Raw genomic sequence first — 24,701 nt, forward strand, 5'->3', positions numbered from 1 at the left:
GATCTTAAAATACCTGAAGAAGGCCTAAGAAAAGAACTTGTCTGCAACAGAAATAAGCATCTAAAATTGTGTGTTTATTCAGATGTGGATTAGGCAGGATCACGAGATGATCAGAGATCCACCACTAATTATTGTACATTTCTTAGAGGGATTTGGTCACTTGGAGGAGTAAGAAAAAAGGTTACAGTGGCTCGGTCTAGTGCTAAGGCAAAGTATCGGGAATGGCTCCACAGTCTTAGAGATCTTTTAGGTTAAATCATTCTTGAAGGAAGTTGGTGTTGAGGTTAAAGAGCCTGTTGAGATGTTTGTGACATTCACGTCGCGCTCTGCATAGCCAATAATCCAATGTTTCATAAGAGAACCAAACACATAGAGGTGGATTTATACTTTATGCGTGATGAAGTTGAGAGGAGTTATTACTACACCCCATGTTGGCTTTGCTGAACAAGTTGAAGATATATTTACTAAGTCCTTACCTAGTCCAGCCTTATTGGAAGGATGTCGCAAGCTAGGAGTTGGTAAGCAATACTCTCTAGGTTGAGAGGGGTGTTGACGTTTCAATGATGCAGATAAGAAAAGTGGATCGTGAAGCATATACAAGTAAATAAGGAAAATGGATCATGGAGTATAAAAAATCAAATAAGGAAAGTAGATCATGGAGAATATAAAATCAAATAAGGAAATTGGATCATGGAGAATATTAAATCAAGTGGTCAAGCTGACTGATTTGGTGGAATATTGTCTTTCCTTTTTAGTTAGATTGGATCCTATGTTTATTAGATTTTATTCTGTTATGTATCCTACATTAGTAGTATAGATCCCATCAGATATTGGGATCTAATCTTAAGCTTGTACCAGTTATAAATAAAGTGCAAACTAGAGGGGAGAAGCTTGCTTGAGTCGTCCCTTTCTCCCATCTCTTTTTCTCATTTTCTTCTCTGTTTCTCTCTCATCTTCTCTCTTCCCTGTCTTCAATAGATCTTCGGTAGAGGTTCTGGATTCGTTACAGATTCATTATCACCTACCTTCCAGTTTTTTGTTTCCCTTTTGCCTTCTGTGTCTATTCCGAACACATGCTAAGAGGCTATATCTCATTCTCATTAGAAAGAGGCAATTAATGAAAAGATGAGAGCTTTCAGAATGAATAAGACATAGGAGGGCTCCATCTTCCAGCAGGAAAAAAAGGTGGAACATAAAGCCAATAGCACTATGGATCGTTACAAAACCTAGCTAGTTGCTCAAGGGGTCGCATAGACCTATGGGATCAATTATCATGAGACTTTTGCACCTATAGAAAATAAAATGCCATGAGAATGATTCTCTCATGTGCAATTAATTTATGATGGAAGCTGCAATAGCTAAATGTGAAAAATGCATTCCTCCATGAAGAAATGCCAAAAGAAGTCTATTAGGATATTCCCCCTGGGTTTGCTTCTGAAAAAAGAAAAAAACTCATGGAAAAGTTTACAAACTTCATCATGCATTATATAGCTTGAAGCAATCTCTGCTCATATAGTTTGGAATTTCCTCTGCATTGGTTATAAAGTAACACAGATATTACTTTATTTTTCTGGTCAATGCAGTTATGCAGATACTACTTCATTCATCAAGAAGATTGGGGTTCACATCACCATCTTGATATTTTATGTGGATGTCATCGTGATCACATAAAGTAGTGCTACAGAAATTGCATATCTGACAGCTTTCATGAGATATGAGTCAGAGATTAATGATACAGACAAATTGAAGTATTTTCTTGGCATATAAGTTGTCCATATGCCAATGGTATATCTCTCTTTTCTGAAAAAAGTGTATTCCTTACCTACTATCTAAAACTGCCATGTTGGGGGTGTAAACCTGCTAAAATTCCAATTGAGACCAACTCTCATATCAAAGTACAGACAGTGACTCTGGACAAGGGCAGTTTCCAAAGGCTAGTTAGGAGACAAACCAACTAGTCTAATACTAAACCTGACATTGCTTTGACAGTGATTTTTTTCTTCCTCCCTTTTTTTTTCTTTTTTTTTTTTCTCAAGGATAGATTAAAAAAGATTTGGATGAATACATTTGCAGTCAGTTTTTCCAGTCAGTACAAGCATAAACTTTATTCCATTCATCCAGATGCAGTGAAGAGAATTTTAGAAGACATTCTTGTTTCTCTTCATAGTCATCTTCAAATTGAGCCCTATGCTGACGCTGGTAGGGGTGGCTGTCCAGATGACCGAAGGATTAATTCTGCTTATCATATTTATATTGAGGGTAATTTACTTACTTGGAGAAGCAAGAAACAAACGGTAGTTGCAAGTTCCAAAGCAGATGAGTTTAGAGCTGTCTCGAGGGATTAATGAGCTGTAATGGCTGGAAGAATTTCTCCAGGATCTACAATTGATGTGAAGCTTCCTATATGGCTCCACTCTGATACTAAGTCTGCGATTAGCATAACTCATAATCCTATCCTGCATGATAGCACAAAGCATGTGGAAATTGACCTTCATTTCATCAAAGAAGATAGAATGTGATCTTGTCTTTATTTCCCATGTTCTCAAATGGCAGATATTTTTACTAGAGGGCTGATTACTAAAAGACTTTTTTCTAGTATTAGCACATTGGGCATGATGGACATATATGCACCAACATGAAGGGATATATTGCAATTAAGGTGCACGGGTAGAATTGTCAAAGTGTTTGTCTTTTTCCTGAATCAAACAGTGCTTTATTTTTTGTAGTCATCCCTATCATAAACAAAGCCAGGTTATGTCACATTGACATAAGCGCATCTCTCCAAAATCTCAACAAGCATCTTGGTTTAAAAGAGGTCACGCCCAGTCAGAAGATCAAACCAGAACATACATTGAGGAGCAATTTATCAAACATACACATGAAAACTAATTTACCAAAATCATGAAGTTCATTAACTATAAAAATTTACATAGAATACTGAATTGATCAAAAGAAGACAGAATAACAGCTGTTCACAAGGTTAGAAATGTAAATAAACAATAGAATGAATTTCATATTAGTAATAAGTTTTGGCAGCTTAGGATACAATAGATGATACACATTAGAGCTTTATCCAGAAGTCTATGTGCTGCATAGTTGTAAGTAAGTATTTCAAGAATATCATCGATGGAATATTAAAGACAAATAATGGATTTACCATCATAAAAAGTTTTTGGAAAGTAATTAGCTGCTGTTGTGCCTCAACTGATGAGAATGCAGCTGTTGCTTCTCTCCCTAGTGCCATCATGGTAGATTTAAGCTCAGACAATTTTGCTTCTGCATTTTGAAACTTCGCATCACTCTCCGGAGGGACTCCAGTTTCCTTCAACTTCGACTGCCGCCTTAAAACTTCAGCTGTCTGATGAGTACATATTCAATATGCATTTCACTCTTCATCATTTGTACTGCTTATTGCATGCAACAAAAGTGAAATACCTGAGCTTCGACCTCTTGACGGATTCTTTCAAAACGATGTCTTAGGTGCCGAGCATCCTCCAGTGGGGCTCCTGTTACTAATGCTCGCAGGGGCTCAGTAACCTAGGCAGATGGAAAAATATCCAAAGAGTTAAAAAAAAAGGGGGGGGGATGCAATAACAAAACGTAAAAGTTGTGATTTTAGAAAATGCTTGAAAAGTCACTGTTAACGAAACATAAAAATTGTGATGACAATTAGAGCAGATTCACTTTAAGTTCCTGTCAACTGGCCCTTAATTCTTCAAAGCCCCACCCCCCCCCCCAAAAAAAAAAAAAAAAAAAAAAAGTAGGGTGAGCAAAAATCAAAATTGGTGTCTTTGGGTTTGTATAAATAAATGTGCATCGGAAGGTTAGACTCCAACAACAATAGATTCTTGTCCAAAGCAGAGTTGTGACAACGTCAGGGCAATTAGTGGAGAAACCTCACCAATCGAATTTTGTAGCAGCATTATGGGCACATCTATAGAAGATTCGGTCAGAGGAGATGTCTAAGGGGCAAAAGGAATCTAGAGAGTTCCCCTCTTTTCTACTTTCCTATCTAGGAAGTAGGATTTTGATCAAAGAAGGAAAGCCTGAAGGGGACACACCACCTAACCAAGCACTTCCTTGGTTGAGTCAGATTAGAAAATTGGAGACTGTTTCTAAATGGTATTTGATTAGTTCAAGAAATCCTGTCTTAATTAATCTAGGAAATCCTAAATGGTCCATAAAAGAGGGCTTGAACGAATTTTGGAGAGAACATACTGGGACGAATTTTGTAGCTGCTAGAAAGTAGAGAGCAAGGAGATGTAGGCTGCTGGGGAGCTCTTCTTCACCTAATCTAGAGTGATGTTCCCCTATTTGATTTCTTCCTCTTCCACTATGTTCCAAATTTCTTTTGCTAGAGTATAGATGGATCCAAATAGACTGAATTATTTATTTTCTTGTTTATGCACTTTGATCGTCTATTCTTTGCATTCTTTGATTTTATGTTTAATGTCTGCATGCTTGATCACCATTCATGAATTTGTGGCATGTTTTCATACACATAACAATGGCAAATGCATGCTAGACTTAGGGATTGAAGAATTATAATTTACATCTAATGCGTAATAGGTTAGGTGAATTATTCGACATTTCCATTGGATTCATATTAATTTATTTCATGCAACACATTAGATTTGTCTTCTATGCGTAATTGGTAGAAGGGATTTAATGTGTTAGGGACCCTCATGCATAACAGGCGAGGAGATCTTATTTTAAGGATCCAGTCAAGAAAGGCAAGGAGCAAATTGATTGCATGAAGGGAGGGATCAATAATTCATGATATGTTTGCTGAAGTCGAGGCTCTAGTGTTTTCACTCACTTGATTTCTTCATGTTTTCATTAGCATAACCAGTAGACTGTTTCTAATTAATGAACAGCAATTTAATTGACTAGATAATTATAAGTATAATGGATGTTGGTACGTAATTGACTCATTTGATCCTCATGGGACAATATCCCTGTTATCATTGTATTACTTAGACAACCTCGTGGACTTGGAAGTACAATGGAACAGGCTTTCTTTGTGGAAATTAGCTTTCATCTTCTTTGTTGAAACAGTAGTTAGTTTTATTGTTGATTTAGGTCCAATGAAACTGCAACCTTTTAGTTTGAGCAAATTAATATAGTCCTTTTTTCTTGGAGTAATGCCCCCTCTTTCCCATACAATGCCACACACACAGACACAACTATAATGGGCTACCCCTGTGGTGGAATTCTAACTTGAAATGTTTTTGCTTTCTGGCAGAGGAAGAAGTGAAGGAAGAGCAAGGAGGGGTGTTGCTGCTACTGCTTGAAGATGTAGGGAATGCTCAAGTAATGGTGCTGAATGATGAGTATTTGAACTTCAGAGGTGATCTCCATCAAGGAAATACCCAGTGATTCAGGGCTTATGTAATTAGACATGTGTGGCAGAGGCCAGAAACCCTCCTTTTTTTGGCCGCCGGGGGGGGGGTGTTTGTGAATTAAAAGCAATGTTTTTGGGTGTCTCTACATTTTTCCCTAGGATTTGATAAAAACTGTTCCTGTAATTTTTCATGCCAGTGTCTTGTTTAGGTGCCATAGAAGAAAAGCTGCAAAATCCTATTCTAATTGTTGCAAATTATTGTCCAGTAATGCCTAAAGACAATGTGGAGGCAGGTGGTTTCATCAAGTTCCCATTAAAATAAGATCATCACAGAGACGCACGCTCTTTTGGTCTCCCTTGAGTATAAGATGTGTAAAAGAACAGCTTATTTGCAATGAAAAGGAAATGACAAATTCAAGGGGGAGACTGAAAGTAGATAATTTGTTACTTTGTAAATCTTTATTGCATTTGATATCCTGTAAACGACCTCAGATTGTCTCCTACTTTTGGAATTCTACCAAGAAGAAAAATCATTAAAAAGATTGAGAGGAAAATAAAAGGAATAAAAGAAACCCTAAACCCCATTGTTGTAACCAGGAATAGGCCCAGCACTCAACCTCGATCTCAGCAAGTTTCTTCAACCACAATTAAGTTAAGAAGCCCTCAACCCCTTCCCCTGCAGTTTCAGGCCATCCCTACCCTCTTCCCCACTAATGAGACCTTCCCCTTCTTCCTCCTTCCCTGCGCCACAACAAGATTCCCTCCCCCATTCGACCTTCATTCATAGGCCCTTTGAACCCTATTTACCCTTCCCTAGTGTCGCTCTAACCCTTAGAGTACATCCCTAGCAGCTACTGTCCATTCAGCCCTGATTTCATAATTTATATTCTGCAACTCTTCTTCCCCAATCAAGTTCTGCAGAATTTTACCTAACCCTAGCTCAACCTAGTTCAGACCTAAAACCCCATTCCCAGCCTTTGTTTGGATCCCAAAACCACCCCTAAACCCTGTGGCTTGATCAAATTCCCTTGCTGGACTTTCCTTGGCTAACCCTGATTTAGGGGAATTACCTTGAAACCCTAACCCTAGACCTTGGATTTCATCACCCATTACATTTGCAAGTCCTAACCCTTATTAGCAAGTGCTACTACTTAATATTCCCCATCAAAGCAATCTCCCTACCAGTTAAAAGTATATCAGTTTTTAGTTTTTCATTTGACAGTGCATGCAACTGCATAAGCCCATGACTTGAGATGCTCCTTCACGGCTATTCCATCACTCAGTGGAAGCATCTTCATCTTCATTTTCATCACTTATTAACTCAAACCCAGTTGGAGACAACCCCCCCCCCCCCCCAATGTCCTTCCTGCACACAGACACAAAGTATGACGAATCGGATGGGTTTGACTCAGAGTATGATGAAGAGATTGAGGTAGAAACACCTTCAAGTGGTAGTATCCCACTCCTCAATAGGCCAACATCACAACCACCATCTCACTCTAGTCAGTCTGATGATGGAATGGGAATAGATTATGCTGGTTGCTAAAGGGAGTTTTCAAGCCTCACTGATGAGATCCATAAATTTCCCAGGTAAATCACTCAAAATAAAGATCAAATAAGTGTGCGTCCTTTTTATTAATTATTATTATTAATAATCTAGCATCTTATGGAACATCCAATAAATTGTATACTTCAATATAGGAATAGTTTTCTATTTCCCGTATTCAAAAAAAGGGTTTGCATTTTTTTCAAAAATAAATAATACCAAATTAGCATGCTCAAATGTAATGGAGTCCAAGGTATCAGGCGACCAAACAGTTTTTCAGACTACTTCAGAATGGATTTATTATACAGATTTAGGATAACCAAACAACTTTTCAGGATGATTTCACAGGTTTCATTCCACAGAATTGGATCGGCTCCTTTCCAGGAAGAATATCTCCCACAAAGTGCCCAACGAGGGTTGAGTGTGTGCCACATGGAACATACCAATCAAAGAGCTAAAATCACATTCCTCTTTTCATTTAAGTGAAATCACAAGATCCGATAGAACCCAAACCCAATTTGGGTTCCCATCTTCCTTGTTCAAAACCACCACCTCACAAAGTGTAAAGAAAGCTTTCAAACTGTATTTTTCTGCATTTTTTTCAATAGAAAATTTGAAAATGAAAATTTGTTCAATCTCTGCATTCATTTTTCGTTCATTTTTCTCCTCCTCCTTTCTTTACAAAAAAAGAGGTCAACCTAAAGTGTTGACTGCAAAGGGTGGGATTTGTTGAACACAAGCAGTGGGTAACATGGATTTTACCAATAGAAGTAGCAACAATGTTTGTTCAGGCTGTGGGTTTCGATAAGTTATCTGGGTTTTTACCAATTTATTGGGAGGAGAACATGGCAGATTCCTAGGGTTCGAGAGATCTCTTCATCCAAGAACCAAAATGGAACAGGCAAAAAAATAGATTTCTTCATCAAAGGAAACAAATGAAGCAGCATAAGCCGGCCTTGCAAATGTTCACAAGAAACTAAACTTTAAGGTTTATCAGCAGTCAGACTGGATCTGGTGCTGAAATTTTTTCTAACTTTGGAGTTATAATCGTTTTCTTCCTGTTGTTCTCTTCTCTGCCTCTGTTTTCCTGTTCTTTGGTTTATCGGACATGGAGAAGAGAACGAAGAATGTTCAACCTGTTCGCCAACTAAGCTCTGAAAATCTGTGATTTCAAGATGGGAACCCAAATTGGTTTCTCTTTTCTTTTTCTCTTCTTCTTCTTCTTCTTCTTCTTTTTTTTTTTTTTTTTTTTTTTTTTGGGGGGGGGGGGGGTGAACCCAAATCGAGTTTGGGTTCTAATCATATCTTTGTGATTTCACTTAAGTAAAAAAAGGAATGTGATTTTAGCCCTTGGATTGGTATGTTCCACGTGGCACACATAAACCTCACAGGGCACTCCCCGGAGAGGAGCCGAACCCACAAAATCAGGGTAACCACACAGCTTTTCACCAAGATTCATTCCACAAAATCCCGTAATCAAACGGTTGATTTTAATGAACCATGATTCCGTAGATTTGATCATGGATTTCAAATTCGAATAGATGCAAATGTCCATGGAATCAGGTAACCAAGCGCATCATTAGGATCCTTGATGAACAACAGACACTGTTAGGATGTTAGCTTTTCACCAGTATTCATTCCACAAAATCACGTAATCAAACAGTTGATTTTAATGAACCACGATTCCGTAGATTTGATCATGGATTTTAAATTTGAATAAATGCAAATGTCCATGGAATCAGGTAACCAAACGCATCATTAAGGATCCTTGGTGAACAACAGCCACTGTCAGGATGTAAGCCCTAGGGCTAGGGTATTTGGGCTTCTACATCCTGCGGCCACAGTTTTTTAAAGACTTAGGGAGGTCAGGGTTGGAAGAGAAAAGGCATCAATAGTTTGGTCAGAAAGGTCTAGGATTTGGATGCTTGAAACTCAAATCTGATTCTGGTTATTTCAGTTTAGACAAATTCCTAAAGTTAGGGTTTTGGGAAACTAGGTTCTTGGGACTGATTAGAGCTTCTACTAAGGATGGAGTGTTAGAGATGGGAGTGGCTAATGATTTCAAACGGGGTGGGATTTGGGGGAAGGGTTTGATACATCTTAGAGTCTTGGGTTTGGCAAAAAGAGGGAAGGTGCCACAGGACAGAAGAGAGGAAGATAGATTAAGGTGCAAGGGGATTGAGGGGGGGGGGGGAAGAGGTAGGGTAAGTACTTACTCTTTAGGAGATGGGGGATGAAAACTTTGCTCAAGAAAAACACCAAAAGGAGGCTGCCGCAGGCTTTCTTGCACTGGGAATGAAAGAAATCTCTGGCTGAACCTCTAATACTCCATTGAATTCCTCTCAATACTTTTATTCATCAAAAAAAAACCAACGATGTTATCAGAAATAGGCTCTATTTATAGACTTTGTTAAACAAATCCTACTAGTATTCATCTTAGAAACAAAAATAAAGAAGTCCTAATATAATTAAGACTCCTACTAGGACCCTTAACCTAGCCTAACTAAAATTACAAATAAGCGTATGACTAGACTCCAAATACGATTCTGAATTCAACTGGACCTGAATGGGTCTGACTAAAACTGACCCAAAATTACCAAATTCCCTTCTATGCTGGCTGGAATTCTTTATGCTGCTAGCATGGCCGTAGGTTGTTTGGCAACAACCTGGACATTCCTTCAACTTCCTGGGGTGGACGTGGGGTCCTACATCAGCTCTTCCCCTCTTGAAAGCATTCATCTCCAATTAATCGTTGAAGGCCATATACGTCTCACACAAGTCTGGGTCAATCCTCTTCAAGTCATCAACATGGATCCATGTGCTCTCGCTCCTTGGTTTGCACTTAACAAGGAAAGCCTATTAGCCTTGTCCTTTGAGGGTAGTCTAATGTATATCTTCCAGGACTTCTTCATGGAGTCTTCAATTAGTGGCTTGAGTTGAGGAAGCCACTGCATATGTTTCTAAGTCTCCTTCATCTGAGTGATCCACTAAATATAGGTATCAGTCAGCCATGTTAAAGATGTTGATAATTCCTGTGTCAGTTGGTAGCTCCAATAAATAATCATTTCAGCCAATGTGCTTATTGACCATGTAAGATCCCATCTTCTTGGGCAAAGCTTGGTGTTGACACCTGGTTGATGCTTTTCTGGGTGGGCCCTTACCATGACCATATCCCACGGTTTAAATTTGTTGAATGATTTCAGAAACCCTGACATATTTCAAAGTGACAGAGCATGCCTTTATTTATATTAGTAATATGCAAAGGAAAAAACAAATATTTCCAACATGGCACTATTACAATAAAACACCCTAACAGACAATTCTACTATTATAAATAAAAGTACTAATACTACTGCATTACAACCAAGGACCGTAGTTTTGGTTTCAAGGACAGTTTTGACTGGTTGGTACTTTTCTAGCAATGTTTCAACCTTAGGTTTTGGGGCTTATATGGCCTCTACTTCATCTGATTTCCTGCGTCCTATCTATTTAAAGCATAATAAGCACAATGGAAATAGTAGTTTCTCAAAAAAACCACTGAAAATTTATCATTCAAGTGTACTAGCAAATGATTAGTTACAAGAAGTACAAACTATATGTTGAAAGAAACGATTGTAGTGAATGGCTTATTGATCAATGATCTCAAGCCCTCTATTTATAATTAAGTGGAAAGTAGACTATTACAAGAAATAGAAGTTTACATGAATGCAAACTCTAATTTAACTCCTATACAAACTCTTATTAGACTCCTAATAGAATCCAACACTCCCCCTCAAGTTGAGGCATGGATATCACACATGTCCAACTTGACCAAAAGAGTATAAAACATCTGTCCAAGTAAATATCTGCAATTTGATCTTCAAACTTATAGATTACGTCTGCCTTATAGACTTCCATTTGCTTTATCCTCATCTTTACTGCAACTTTATGTCTCCAAGGAAGAACGCCCAAGAAAAAAGGTAGAATCTTCAAATGTTGAGAAGACTAAATTTCTGCGCAAATCTGAGGGAAAATATATTTTTGGGGTAACAATTGCTAGGGTAAAACAGCCAAAGTGAAACTTTTGATTTGTAGCAATGTTAGATCTTTAAAGGGAAAGCTTGCCAAAGGGACAATCTCCAAAGGTAGGGGAAAATTTGTCAAGATAAGTGACAATCTCCAAAGGTAATAGAGATCAAGTTCTACAAAGGTCAAACGACAAATCTTTTGCAAGGTTAGATCTCCGAAGGGAAAATGTCAAGTTAAGGGGCAAATCTCCAGGGTTAACAGAGATCAAGTTCTGCATAGTCAAAAAGATAGCTCTATAGCAATGTTAGATCTCCAAAGTAGAAGACTGCGAAGGTAAGGGACAAACTTTCAAAGGTAACAAAGATCAAATTCTACATAAGGAAGTCTACATGAAAGGCATTGAATTGTAATAGAGATTCAATCTCCCCCTCACGTGTAGCTTTACACGTGGGAAAACAAGAACAAAGGAAATCCCTAAATGATATGGTCCATGGTCCACCAAGGTAAGATAATGGCTTAAGACAAAATTCAAGCCAATGGGGAAACTTGGAAAGGACGAAATTGTAATGGTAAGATGAAAGTATCATAAAAAACAAATCTAGAGGAAATGACAAAATTTGAAAGGGGGTTGACCGAGCCTACGGTGCCACTGATGAAGGTCTGATATTACCTAATGGATTGGATTAGAAGATGTAGTCAAAGTAGAAGTAGATCCTCCAATTGGCTCGAGCAAATAAAGTCCATTTACCACGTCCAATCTCCTTCCCCAGATCCTGAAGTAGCTAGGTAGGAGTTGGTAGGGGTAGTAGAGGAAGCAGTGGTCGAGGCTGTACCGGCAGTAGAAGACTGCAGAATACGTCGAGAGTAGCGAACTCCTCCTATGAAAAACCAACGGCTGTAAAGGGTGTGGTGGAAACTGTCTCAGAAAGATTTGACCTGTGGTTTTCCCTTTCTTTGTGCTCGTTTTTGCTCAAAATCAGCAGGCTTCCCATGTAGTTTCCAACAATTTTCCTTGGTATGATATGGTTTGTGACAGTGCTCACACTTGACAATCTCCTTAGCCGGATCAGATTTAGTGTGAACAGACTGTAAAGCTGATTTCTCCATAATAGGAGTATGAAGCATGACTAATCGACGACTTTCCTCACACTGAACAAGAGCATAAGACTGTTCTAGTGTAGGAAAGGAGAACGACTTAAGACTTGCACTCTAATCTGATCGTACTCCACGTTCAAACCTGCCAAGAAGTCATATACTCGAATCTTATCAATGTACTTCTTATATGTCGCCACATCATCTGGATTAGTGGGGTGATAATCCCCATAATGATCCAACTATTGCCAAAGAGATCGTAACTCAGCATAATAGTGGGCCACAATTAGTTCCTTTTGGGTAGTCTCATGAAGCTTCTTTCGTAGCTCATAAACCTGTGCATCATTCCCCAACTGTCCATATGTTTCAGTAGTAGCCTTCCAGATTTGGGCTGCAGTATCAAGTAATAGGTAACCCCGGGCAAGATTTGGATGCATGGAATTCAAAAGGAATGACATAATAAGAGAGTCATTTGATATCCATTTATCCTGTAAAACACCTGCGGTAGTGGATTTGATAGTGGTGCCCGTAATGTATCCAACTAGTCCTCTTCCAGCAATAGTCAGGTAAGCGGACCGAGACTAGATCAAGTAATTTGTGACGTCAAATCTTACCGAAAGAGAATGAATAGTGGGAAAATATTCGGATCCAGTGGGAGCAGTAGTCATGGTGGGAGATCTCGCGAGATCTCGGCGAGATCTCGCGAGATATCTCGGTTTTTTCATAAACCGAGACGAGATCAAGGGCGAGATCTGCGAGATGGGATATCTCGCTCGAGATCTCGCCATATCTCGCCATATCTCGCCATATCTCGCCCCAAATCTCGCCATATCTCGCCGGAACTCTCATTTTTACCAAATTTTTGTAGATTTCAGCCAAAGTTTCACTTGCAACTACTCTTAGCACATCTACAACATCAAAGAAAGCTCAATCATCCTCTACTTGTCTTGTGAACTTATGCGTTAATGACTTATATAAAACTTCTAACGGTTGTATACTTTTATCATTCTATTCTCGAAAGTTAAGATTGTAATACTCATATGAATGTTATCTTGATGACATTGAAGTTATTTAATGTATTTGATACACATGATTTTCATTTATATGCCTTAAGGTTTTATATTACATGTTATATAACCTTGCATTCTCTAATCCTATAGCATTAATGGTTTTATATTATATGTTATATAACATTGCATTCTCTAATCATAGAGCATTTCGGTTTCACAATATGGGTAGACTTAGAAATCATACTTAGGGCTGTTTTCTCACAAATCCAAGGCCACTAGTGTGTTCAAAAGGCATCAAATAGGCTAAATACCAAGTTTTAGCCTAACTGGGACCCTGAAACCCACCGAGATGGGATACCGAGTTGACGCCCAAAAAATGGCATATCTCGACCGAGATCTCGCCGAGATGGTCGAGATCTCGGTTTTTCATGGTAGCGAGATCTCGCTCGAGAGCGAGATCTCCCACCATGGCAGTAGTACAATCGATAGTGGCCATGTTGAAAAAATTGTCTGCAGTTCTTCAGTCTTCACCTTTTGAAAAAATACTAAAACATCGCAGAATGCAATAGCCAAACAATGATATGATCAAATCTCCTTTGTCCCCTCTTTTTTTTTTTTTTCTCTCTCTAACAGAATAGTAGATTAGAAAAAAATAATAATAATATGGTTAAGCCAAATATGTAATGGTTTGGTTTGGTTTGGTAAATTTGGTTTAAAATATGGTCTAAATTTGGCTTGGGAATTTGGAAAAAAAACAAATATGGTTCGGCCAAAGAGAATTAGGGAACAAATTATGGCTCAATGGGTTTTTAGAAGGGCTAGCTTAACAAGGGAGATGGGATTTAGAAAGGGTTACCTGGTTCGATGGTAGAGGTTGTGATCAGAATCGGAAGCAAAGGTGAAGGCGATGGTGGCTTTTCTTCTTCTCTTTCTTCTCTTTTTCTTTCCCTCTTTTTTTTCGTGATTCAGAAAAAAAACCAGACAATCGATGGGTCAAAAAACGCTGTTGGTATTCTGCTCTTTCTTTCCTAATCACAACGGTAGTGTTGCAGGAGCAGGAGGCAGCAGCTGCGATGTGATTTCTCTTCTAATCAAAAAAAGCAGCAAGAAGCAGTCTGCGAATCGGTTCTTGTTCTTCTTCTTTCCCCTCTTCTTTTTTTTTCTTTCTTGGCCTTCCCTAATTGAACCTATGTAGTGCAGCGGAACAAAGAACAAAGAGAGAAAAAAAGGACAGAACTGCCAGAAAAGAAGAAAGAAAAGAAGGTCGATGGGTTAGAACCAGCGGTGATGGTTCTTCTCTTCTTCGTTATTTTTTTTTTCCTATGGTCTTCTTGCAACAGAAAAGATAGTGCGTGAAGAACGAGAAGAAAAAAAAAACCCAATCGAATTTGCAACAGTAACTGAAGAACGAAAAAAGATAGTGCAGAGAAAAAAAAGGAAAGAGAAGAAAAAGATCCTAATCGAATTTAGGCTCTGATACCATGTTGAAAGAAACGATTGTAGTGAATGGCTTATTGATCAATGATCTCAAGCCCTCTATTTATAATTAAGTGGAAAGTAGACTATTACAAGGAATAGAAGTTTACATGAATGCAAACTCTAATTTAACTCCTATACAAACTCTTATTAGACTCCTAATAGAATCCAACACTATATTGCATACAGGCATAGAATCATCAGCTTAGATGAATTGTTTGATAGAATAATTACATATACAACAAGTCAAAAATGTAATGACCAATTAGCAACTACAATGTCCAAGACTTCAATTCCATGTTAAGTGTCTATCCAGAACAAGTGGATCTATCCTTTCTCTGTAGTAGTACTCCGAGTACTGGATGAAAGCTGGGCATGACATTTTATCTATGAAGTAATCCATAAATTAAAACACTGCATTTCTATAGGTGGCATCATCCACATAGTGTGGATATCCAATTGTGTAGACTTTCCCCCCCAAGTTTTGACAAATTTCCAGCATTTTACCCCATGTTTCGACAAATTTTGACAAAAGAATTACTAATTTAGGGTGAATCAGATGCTAAAATAACAAAATCCAGCCAAAAAAATGGTTTGGGGGTCAAAACTCAAAAGGCGAAACCTCGTGGAAGCTGCCAAAACCTACAAATCTCACAGATTTTGATAGGTTCTAACCCTTTTAGTGGAAATTTCGACTACTTCAATCGAAACCTGGTACTTTTTCGACGCCATCCAGGTCTCATCTCTTTTTTTTTTTTAAATCGAATTTTCAGTGGTTTTGACCAAAATTTGTACCATGATTACAAAAATCCCCCTCAAATTGGTGCATAGATATTTATCATGCCTAACTTGCCAATGACACTACTGTAAGACGTTGGTACTCGAACTTTTTGTAAGAACATCAGCCCTTTGATTGTCAGAGGCAGCAAAAGAGATACGGATCAGTCCAGACTCGATCTTCTCCTTGATGAAGCACATGTTGATCTCTACATGCTTGGTCCTATCATGTTGTACTGGATTAAAAGCTATGTCGATCGCTAACTTACTATCCGAATACAGCTGTATAGGTGTCATTGAATCTAGCCAAGCTCTTGAAGTATTCCCTGACTCCCTTCAACCATAACACTTCAGAAATACCTTAAGCCATTGCTCTAAATTTAGCTTCACACTAGACCTAGCAACCACTGCCTGTTTCTTGCTCCTCAAGTGACCAAGTCACCACCTGCATAAGTACAGTTACTAGAGGTAAACCTTCTATCATCAAGACACCCTACCGAACTCAAATCTTTGTATACCTCAATCTTTAAGTGTTCATGAGCAGAAATTAGAATTATCTAACCTGGAGTAGGCTTTAAGTACCTTAAGATTTACTAGCCTACATCTAGGTGTGAGGAGTAGGGATCATGCATATACAAGTTGACAAGACTAACAGCAAATGTCATGACCGGTCTGGTTTGAGATAGGTAGCTTAATTTCCCTACCAACTTCTAAAGCTAGTCTTATCAACTAGTTCCCTTTCCATTTCATTCAAATGTAGATTGGGCTCAATAGGAGTCTTAGCTGGTTTGTACCCCAACATTCTAGTTTCAATTAGCAAATCAAGTGTATATTTCCTTTAAGAGAGAAACACCAATGGTCAAATATGCTAATTATAGACCGAGGATATATTTGAGTTTCCCCATGTCCATGATCTCAAATTCGGTTCCTATGAATGTCTTTAAGGTTGAAATCTACTCATCACTACATCCTGTGAGAACAACGCCATCCACATACACTTGCAGTACAGTCATATAGGAGTTCACCTTCTTGATGAACAAGGTACAATTCGCATTGCTCTATTTGTAGCCAATGGAGACCACGGTTGTATAGAAACTTTCAAACCAAGCCCTTGGAGACTACGTCAGACCATACAAGGCCCTCTTTAACCTACACACTTTTCCACGAGTCTCAATGGTGGTAGACCCAGGTGGTACATTTTTACATACCTCTTCTTGAATTTCTCCATGGAGAAAAGCATTTTTCATGTCAAATTGCTACAAGCTCCATCCTTAATTTACTGTAGAGGAAAGAATTGTCCGAACTATATTCATCTTAGCGATTCGAGCAAATGTCGCTTGATAGTCTATCACGTAGGTCTAATTAAAACCCTTGGATACCAATCTTGCCTTGTATCTTTTCATAGTTCCATCTGCCTAGTGTTTGATAACAAATACCCACATGCAGCCAACTGCTCACTTCCCTATTGGCAAAGTCACCAGTTCCCACGTCTCTTTGTTATCCAAGGCTCTCACTTCCTCATCCATTGCTTCCTTCAAGTTTGGGTGAGACAATGCTTCCTACCATATATTAGGGATAAAAGTAAAGGACAAAGAGGAAAGAAAGCTTTGAAATTCTAAGGACAGGGACTGATATAAAACAAAGTTGGAGACTAGATGTTTCATGCACATGGCTGTTTTCTTAATGTAATTGGTAAGTCTGAAGAGGGACCAAAAGATGCTTCAAAAATAGACTCACCCTAAGTTGTTATAGGACAAGGAGCAGGAGCTTCCAATTGGTTTGGTATAGTAGGGGGATCTTCTCTTACTGATCGCCATTGATATGTTTTTAGAGGTCCTTGCTCTGCCACACATTATTGTATTGATCAATCAGTTGTTCTTATCCGGTCACTCCATCTTTCAAGCGAGGATCATCAACAGGATTTCAAGGGAAATATCTAGAGGAGAAACAAAAACAACAGAAAACTCTTCGATAGCATCTCCTGTGAATTGGTGTAGGGGAAAAAAAGGGGATCTGTTCCCAGAACACATCCTCCATAGAAACAAGCATACGACAAGAGCTAGAATGGTAACACTTATAGCCTTTTTAAGTAGCAAAATAGCCAAGGAAAATGCACCACGACCCATGCCAATCCAACTTACCATGGAGGTGATGGTTTTGGGCAAAGGCTACCCATCCAAATACCTTAAGGAGAACAGCAAAGGTTGTTGTCCCTAAAAGAACTTCAAGGGGACAGCATTGTTGTAACACTTGGGAAGGCATTAAGTTGACAAAATAGGCCACAGTAAGGATCGCATCCCCCCAAAAACAAGGAGGCACATTCATGGTAAACATAAGGCAACATGCAACCCTCAAGGTGTCTATATTTGCGTTTGGCAACCCCCTTTTAAGGTGGAGTGTCAACACAACTAGTTTGATGGGTAACTCCATGCTTTACCAAGTAAGAGGGAAATTCCCCACCCAAATACTTAGTGCCATTATCAATGCGAAGGATTTTCATTGTAGCCCCAAACTAGGTAATAACCATTTTGTGAAAAATTTTGAAACATGAAAAAACATCACTTGTTGGTGGAGGAAGTAAAGCCACGTGGTTCTAGTGCAATATAGTCAATAAAGGTAACAAACTAACAACAGCCAGAAATAGAAATAGTACGAAACGGACCCCACACATTAGAATGAATAATAGAAAAAGGAATATTACTATGGTTATTTGAAATTGGGTACACATGCCTAGTCTACTCTGCCAGAATACAAGCATCACAATAAAATCGTTCAAGTTATACCCTAACTAAATCAGGAAAAGCCTAGATAACATGGGTAGGGGAATGTGGACCAAACGACGAAGCCATTGTACTAGAGTAAAAAGAGTAACAGGAGCAAAACTGGAGGCCGTAGAAAAAGTTAATGGAGACCCGTCCAATAGAGAGAGCCCCCGTCACTGTTTGCAACTGCCAACAGTATGCCCCATTTCCAGGTACTGAAACACCCAATAAGAGGGGGAAAACGTTATTGTGCAATTCATCATGAGTAAGACTATTAAATGGACAAAATATTAGTAGAAAATTTAGAAACATGTGAAACAGAAGATAACTTCAAGAAAAAGGAAAAATGATGGAACCCTTTCCAAAGACAAAAGAAAGAGACCCATTAGCGATCCAAACATTATGGTTTAAGGGAATAGAGGAATATGCATGAAATAAAGAGAAATAACCAGTCATATAGTCAATCACCCCAAAGTCAATTATCCAGGAAGAATAACTCAAGGTGATACTATAACCACCGAAGGTACCTGTGCTAGAATGTGGATCTAAAAGGGGAACTATGGTAGGCAACATTTGCACTAGAAGTTGTCCCAGAAGAAGATACTTCAAGCCTAGTCATCAACTGACGAAGGTATTAGAGCTCGTTAGAGGAGAGAGATGTTGGAGCACTGGGTTCTTTGGAATTGACTCAATAGGCAGATACTTGATTTCCTCCCCGATTGGCATTCATTCCTCCATGGCAATTTGCTAGACGACCGTGCAACTTCCAACACTTATCATTGGTGTGACGTTACCGACCACAATACTCACATTTAACCGGTGAACGAGAAGAATTACCAATACACATCTGGTTACCTTCCGTACCAGCCTCCAATGTAAATCTTTCTGGCATCTAAGTGTGCACCATTGTTGTCTGCCAGCTATCTTTAGTGTTGACCATAGCATAGGTTTGCTCCAGCGATGGAGAAGGTTCTCGTGAAGGGATCCGTATCTGGTCATACTCAGTGTTCAGTCCAGCCAAGAAATCATACACTGCAAGTATCTTCCCATTTCAGATTAGCAGCAACATCAGCAACACAAGATGGAGTAAAACACCCATAGAAATTAAGGGTCCGAGACTATCCTCAAATAGTATTATGATATTGTGACAAGTTCCTTCTGTTTTAGCTAATGGATTTTTCACCAAATCTTAAAACAAGTTACATCATTTCCCATCTTTAAATAAGTTTTTATAGCAATTTTCTAGATCGTGGTAGCACCAAGTAGAAGAATATAGCTTTATACAATACTTGGTTCAATAGAATTAGGAAGGAATCCTAAAACCAAGCATTCATCAATCTCCCATTTGTCCTCTAGTGTACCAGTAGACGACGGCTTAACAAAAGTCTTGTGAAGATGACCTATAAAGCCACTAGCACCAATCGCATAAGAAACAAATCGAGACCAATTGAGGTAATTAGTCCATTATGTTTAACAGTATTCATCTAGAAAGGGGAGAAATCACGTTTCAGTGAGACTAAATTTTCCTCCATTCCAGATGTACCAAAAGAGCCAGAGGTTGCTGAATTAGAGATCATTGCAAGGAATCAAACAGAAAATTGGTCAAAAAGACACATCACTACATCAATAGGTGAAAAGGAACCATTGGTAGGAGAAAAAGTGCTCACCGCCAAGGGAGAAGAACCATAGAAGAGTGAAAAACAGGTGTTAAAAGGTGGGAAAGAAAAAAAAAAAGGAAAGGAAGTAGGATCGAAGGGCCTAAAGGGCATGCAATAGGGTTACGGAAGCTTTAGGGACCCTCACAAGAGGTGGCATTGGTTGAGTTCTACTAGGAGTTTAAGAGTTCAACTCTATTAGAGTTTTTGTTCATGTAATTTTCTATTTCTTGTTACCTTACAATCTATTAGCACAAAATTAGATTCGACTAAGGAGATTGTCAAGTGTGAGCACTATCACAAACCATATCATACCAAGGCCAATTGTTGGAAGCTCCATGGGAAGCTTGCTGATTTAGAGCAAAAAAGGGCACAAAGAAGGGGAAAACCAAAAGCTAATCTTTCTGTGACGGTTTCCACAACACCCTCTGCAGACATTGGTTTGCCACAGGAGGAGTTAGCTACTCTGCGACGTATTCTGCAGTCTTCTATTGCCGGTACAGCCTCTACTATTGCTTCCTCCACTACCCACACCAACACGTACCTTACTACTTTAGGAAAAACTTTTACATGTTTCTTCAATTTATGCTCCATAAATCATTGATACGAAGTCACCAGATCATATGACAGGTTCATCCTCCTTTTTCTTACATTATTCTCTAACTTCTGGAAAAGATAAAGTTCAAATTGTTGATGGCTCCTATTCTTCCATTGCTGGAAAAGGAACCATTAAGCATTCTCCATCCCTTTCTTTGTCTAAAGTTTTACACATTACCTTTTTCTCTACAAACATGCTCTCTGTCAATAATCTTACACATGACTTGAATTGTAAAGTGACTTTTTTCCCATCTTACTGTGTCTTCCAAGGATTTGGTAATGGGGAAGGGAGATTGGACGTGGTACACTAGACAATGGACTTTATCTGACTGCATCTTCTAATCAAGTCCATTCGGTAATATCAGACCTTCATTAGTGGCACCGTAGGCAAGGTCACCCCCTAGGAACTCTTAAGAAAGTATTTCCTGATTTAGTTTCTTCTTGTAAAAAGGATGAATTTTTCTATGAAGCCTGCATCTTTGCAAAGCAGACGCGTTCTACTTATTTACCTTCTCTTCGTAATAGAAAATCTATTCCTTTTGTACTAATTCATACTGATGTGTGGGCCCCCTGCCAACATATGTCTATTACTGGCCATAGGTACCTTGTTACTTTTATTGATTGTCACTCTCGTTCTACATGGATTTATCTTTTAAAACAAAAAAATGAGGTTTTTGATGTTTTCGTGATTTTCATAATATAATTAAAACTCAGTTTAATGCCACTGTGAAGATCCTTCGCAGTGACAATGGCACAGAGTATATTGATGGTGAATTTTAGAGATATCTCTTTGACTCTGGCATCATACATCAGACCAATTGTGTTGATAGTTGATACAGCTACCAAAAATGGGGTTGCCGAAAGGAAGAATCGACATCTTTAAGAGATAACCCATTCACTTATGATTGCTATGAATGTCCCAGACCAATCTAGAATGATGCTATACTTACTGCCTCTTACCTTATGAATAGAATGCTCAGCAAGAAACTTGGTTTTAAATGACCTAATGAGCTTCTCCAGGGAGCCTTTTCTTTTGTTATTCCCCCAAAGGTTTGTAGATGTGTGTGTTATGCCAAAATCATAGCCCACCAAAGTAAGCTACCTCCCCGCGGCCTACGCTGCATATTTTCGGGGTATTCTGCTACTCAGAAAGGGTACAAATGTTATCATCCTCCTTTTAGGAAAACCATTGTCTCTATGGATGTAATTTTTAATGATTTTTTCCTTTACTATACACCTCTCTAGGGGGAGAGTCCTAAAGGAGAGGTGTCCTTTCCAACTCTAGACCAACACACTTAGGAGTTGAAGAAGTGTTTCTTGACCAAGGGGAGACTTCGGCCAAAATACCTGAGGACTTCAATTCTCCCCCTCCGTTTTCTGAACCATATGAAGAACCGGCTCAAGGGGACACCACTCTTGTAAAGCACACTATTAAGGTTTTTCAAAACAAGATTGACCAGAATCAGGAGGTACAGACTTATTAAAGGAAGAATTACAACCAGCCAAAGCCGGTGGAAAAAAGTGACACATTACCACTTCAGTCTCCTGCTCTAAAATCAAATTTTACTGTTCCCCCTAAGGTATCTTCTTCTGATCTTCCTATTGCTGTCAGAAAAGGAGTCAGATCTTGTACTCAACATCCCATAGCTAAATATGTTTCCAATAACTCTTTGTCTAACTTTACTGTGCTTTTATATCCTCTCTATCATCTATATCTATTCCTAAAGTTGGCAGGAAGCCTATGCGAATAAGAGATGGAAGGCAGCTATGGTAGAGGAAATGCATGCAATGAAGAAAAATGATACTTGGGAGCTGGTTACACTTCCTCTAGGGAAAAAACATGTGGCTGCAAATGGGTGTTTGTGGCTAGACAAAAATATGGATGGATCAGTCAACAGGTTGAAGGCTAGACTAGTTGCAAATGTGTTTACCCAGACCTATGGGATTGATTATCAGGAGACTTTTGCCTCTGTTGCTAAACTAAATACTGTCAGAGTGTTGTTATCAATATCTGTGAACAAAGACTTGAACTTGCACAAACTAGACGTAAAGAATGCCTTTTTATATGGGGAGTTAAAGGAGAAGTCTATATGGAAATCCCACATGGTTTCTCCAATGACAATACTGCAGGGAAAGTTTGTAAGTTGAAGAGGTCAATTTATAAGATAAAGCAGTCTCCTAGATGCTGGTTTGGATGCCTCCTAAAGGCAATGATTTCTATTGGGTACAAGCAAAGCAATGTTGATCTTACACTATTTGTTAAGAAGTCAGGTACTAATATCACACTTTTCATTGTTTATGTGGACAATATTGTCATCATAGGGAATGATGGTGAAGAAATTCAAAGGTTGAAGGACTTTTTTGGTAGAGAGTTTGAGATAAAAGATCTAGGGAAGTTACAGTACTTCTTAAGGATTGAGGTGGCTTGATCAAAGAAAGGTATATTCCTATACCAAAGAAAGTATGTCCTAGATTTATTATCAGAAGTGGGAATGTTGGGGTTTAAAATAGTTGATACCCCTATTGAAGCTAAAGCTAAACTTAAAGAAAAATAGGGAGAACCGGTGGACGAAGGAAGATACCAAAGGCTGATAGGGAAGCTTATTTACTTGTCCCACACCTAGCCATACATCACTTATGCCGTGGGGATAGTGAGCCAGTTCATGCATGATCCATATTTAGCTCATATGAAGGTTGTTATCAGAATATTATAGTATTTAAAGGGAACTCCTGGAAAATGAATACTTTTGTCACCCACTAATAATCTAAGAGCAGAAGCATACACTGATGCAAACTAGGCTGGATCTCCTGATAAAAAGCCAATTTCAAGTTATTGTACCTTTGTTGGAGGTCATTTAGTTACTTGGAGAAGTAAGAAACTGAATGTGGTAGCTTTATCCAGTACCAAAGCTGAATATAGAGCTATGGTTCGTGGAGTTTGTGAGCTACTATGGTTAAATGGCTTGTTAGAAGATATTGGAGTCCAAGTTCCAAACCCTATGATGCAATATTGTGACAAGAAGGCTGCCATTAGTATTGCTAATAATCCTATGCAATATGATCAAACTTAGCACATTGAAATTGATAGGTTTTTTGTCAAAGGAAAGCTGGAATAAAGGCTTATCTGCATGCCTTTTGTGAGGTCTGGAGACCAAGTGGCAGATATTTTCACTAAGGGTTTGAAGGAAGGAGATTTCCTTTCTATTGTAGGCAAGTTGGGCATGACTAATATCTATGTCTCAACTTGAGGGGGAGTGTTGGTTGAGTTCTACAAGGAGTTCAATTCCATTAGAGTTTTTATTCGTGTAATTTTTCTATTTCTTATTACCCAAAGTAAGGGTATTTATGTAATAGTATTCTTTCCACTTTATTATAAATAGAGGGCTTGAGATCACACTAATCCATTCAAACCATTCTACCATAATTGATAGTCTCAACTATGAAATCCAGCCCAAACCCTAACCTGGACACCCTATTTGTTTTGGAGGAAGAAAAGCTTGTTTGATGTTTGACCTTGAAGTTAGACCTTGAATACATTGTTGTTATCCTTGGAAGGTCCTAGGAAGTCAAGTCAGACCTCTCCCTTAGTGTAGATCCGAAGTCCCAAAGTGAAGGAAGAAGTCTTTGTGGGCTATCTCAATAGAAGACATGGTGTTTGACCCAAAACCCATGGATATTGATGATGGAGTTCCCTTTTAGAAACCTTTTCTGTTTTGGAGTTGAACTGCATCTTAGTGTTGAAGAGCTTGGTTGATGGACTTGAGGCCTAGTTGAACAGGTTTTGGAAGGTCCCTCAATGCTAGGTAATTTTCTTGTTGAGTTGGGAGAAACCCCATCAAAAATTTTTAAGTTTAAAGCTTGAAATCCCTACTTTTGGGCAAGTTGCCCAGGCAGGGGCAGTTTGGTAAAACTCTATTTTTTTAGGGTTTTGAAGCTCTATTTATTGGAATTTGTGGTGATCAGCCCAATTATGTTCCTAAGCCTCTAAAAAACGTGGGAAGGACCTTAGAACCTCCTCTTCGAAGCCAATGAAGATCTCCAAGCATCCGTTAGAGTTTCTTCGTCGAATCTTCTTCTGTAAGGTTAGTAATCAATCTGTTTCTTCTCTAATCTATTCTCTCTACTATTTCTTCTAATGCCTTCTATTCCCTTTTATAGGAGAGTGATCTTAAGTCATTCCCATGATTGATCCTTCTATCCCTGCTGTTCTAGAGTGAATCTCCATACACTTTATAACCTTGTGAATTCTCCACATGATGATTTTGAAGGGAAATCAAGTGTGATCTTCATGATTTGTTAACCCTTCTAATTGTTTCTGATTTCAAAGCATGTTAGATTTACTCCTTTGTTTATTCTTACAAAAGACTTATTGTTATTTGTTCCCTATAATTTTTAGGTGAATCCTTTTTCCCTTTCTACTTTGTGAATCTACCT

At 38.6% G+C, this 24,701-nt stretch overlaps 1 protein-coding gene across 5 annotated transcripts in view; it reads right to left on the reverse strand.

The window, feature by feature from the left end:
- Positions 1-24,701, reverse strand: part of LOC149012085 (SH3 domain-containing protein 1-like) — a 137,912-nt gene that overhangs the window by 68,350 nt on the left and 44,861 nt on the right. For all 5 annotated transcript variants that reach the window (XM_089159512.1, XM_089159509.1, XM_089159511.1 and 2 more), the window contains 2 exons: positions 3,436-3,537; positions 3,158-3,358 (listed from right to left, as the gene is read on the reverse strand). In XM_089159512.1, the coding sequence (XP_089015638.1) occupies positions 3,158-3,358; positions 3,436-3,537 (303 nt within the window). The remainder of the gene's footprint in view (positions 1-3,157; positions 3,359-3,435; positions 3,538-24,701) is intronic.

Source organism: Hakea prostrata, chromosome 6 (genome assembly GCF_041222555.1).
Source record: "Hakea prostrata isolate BN-2017 chromosome 6, UWA_Hpros_2, whole genome shotgun sequence".
Lineage (NCBI taxonomy): Eukaryota > Viridiplantae > Streptophyta > Magnoliopsida > Proteales > Proteaceae > Hakea > Hakea prostrata.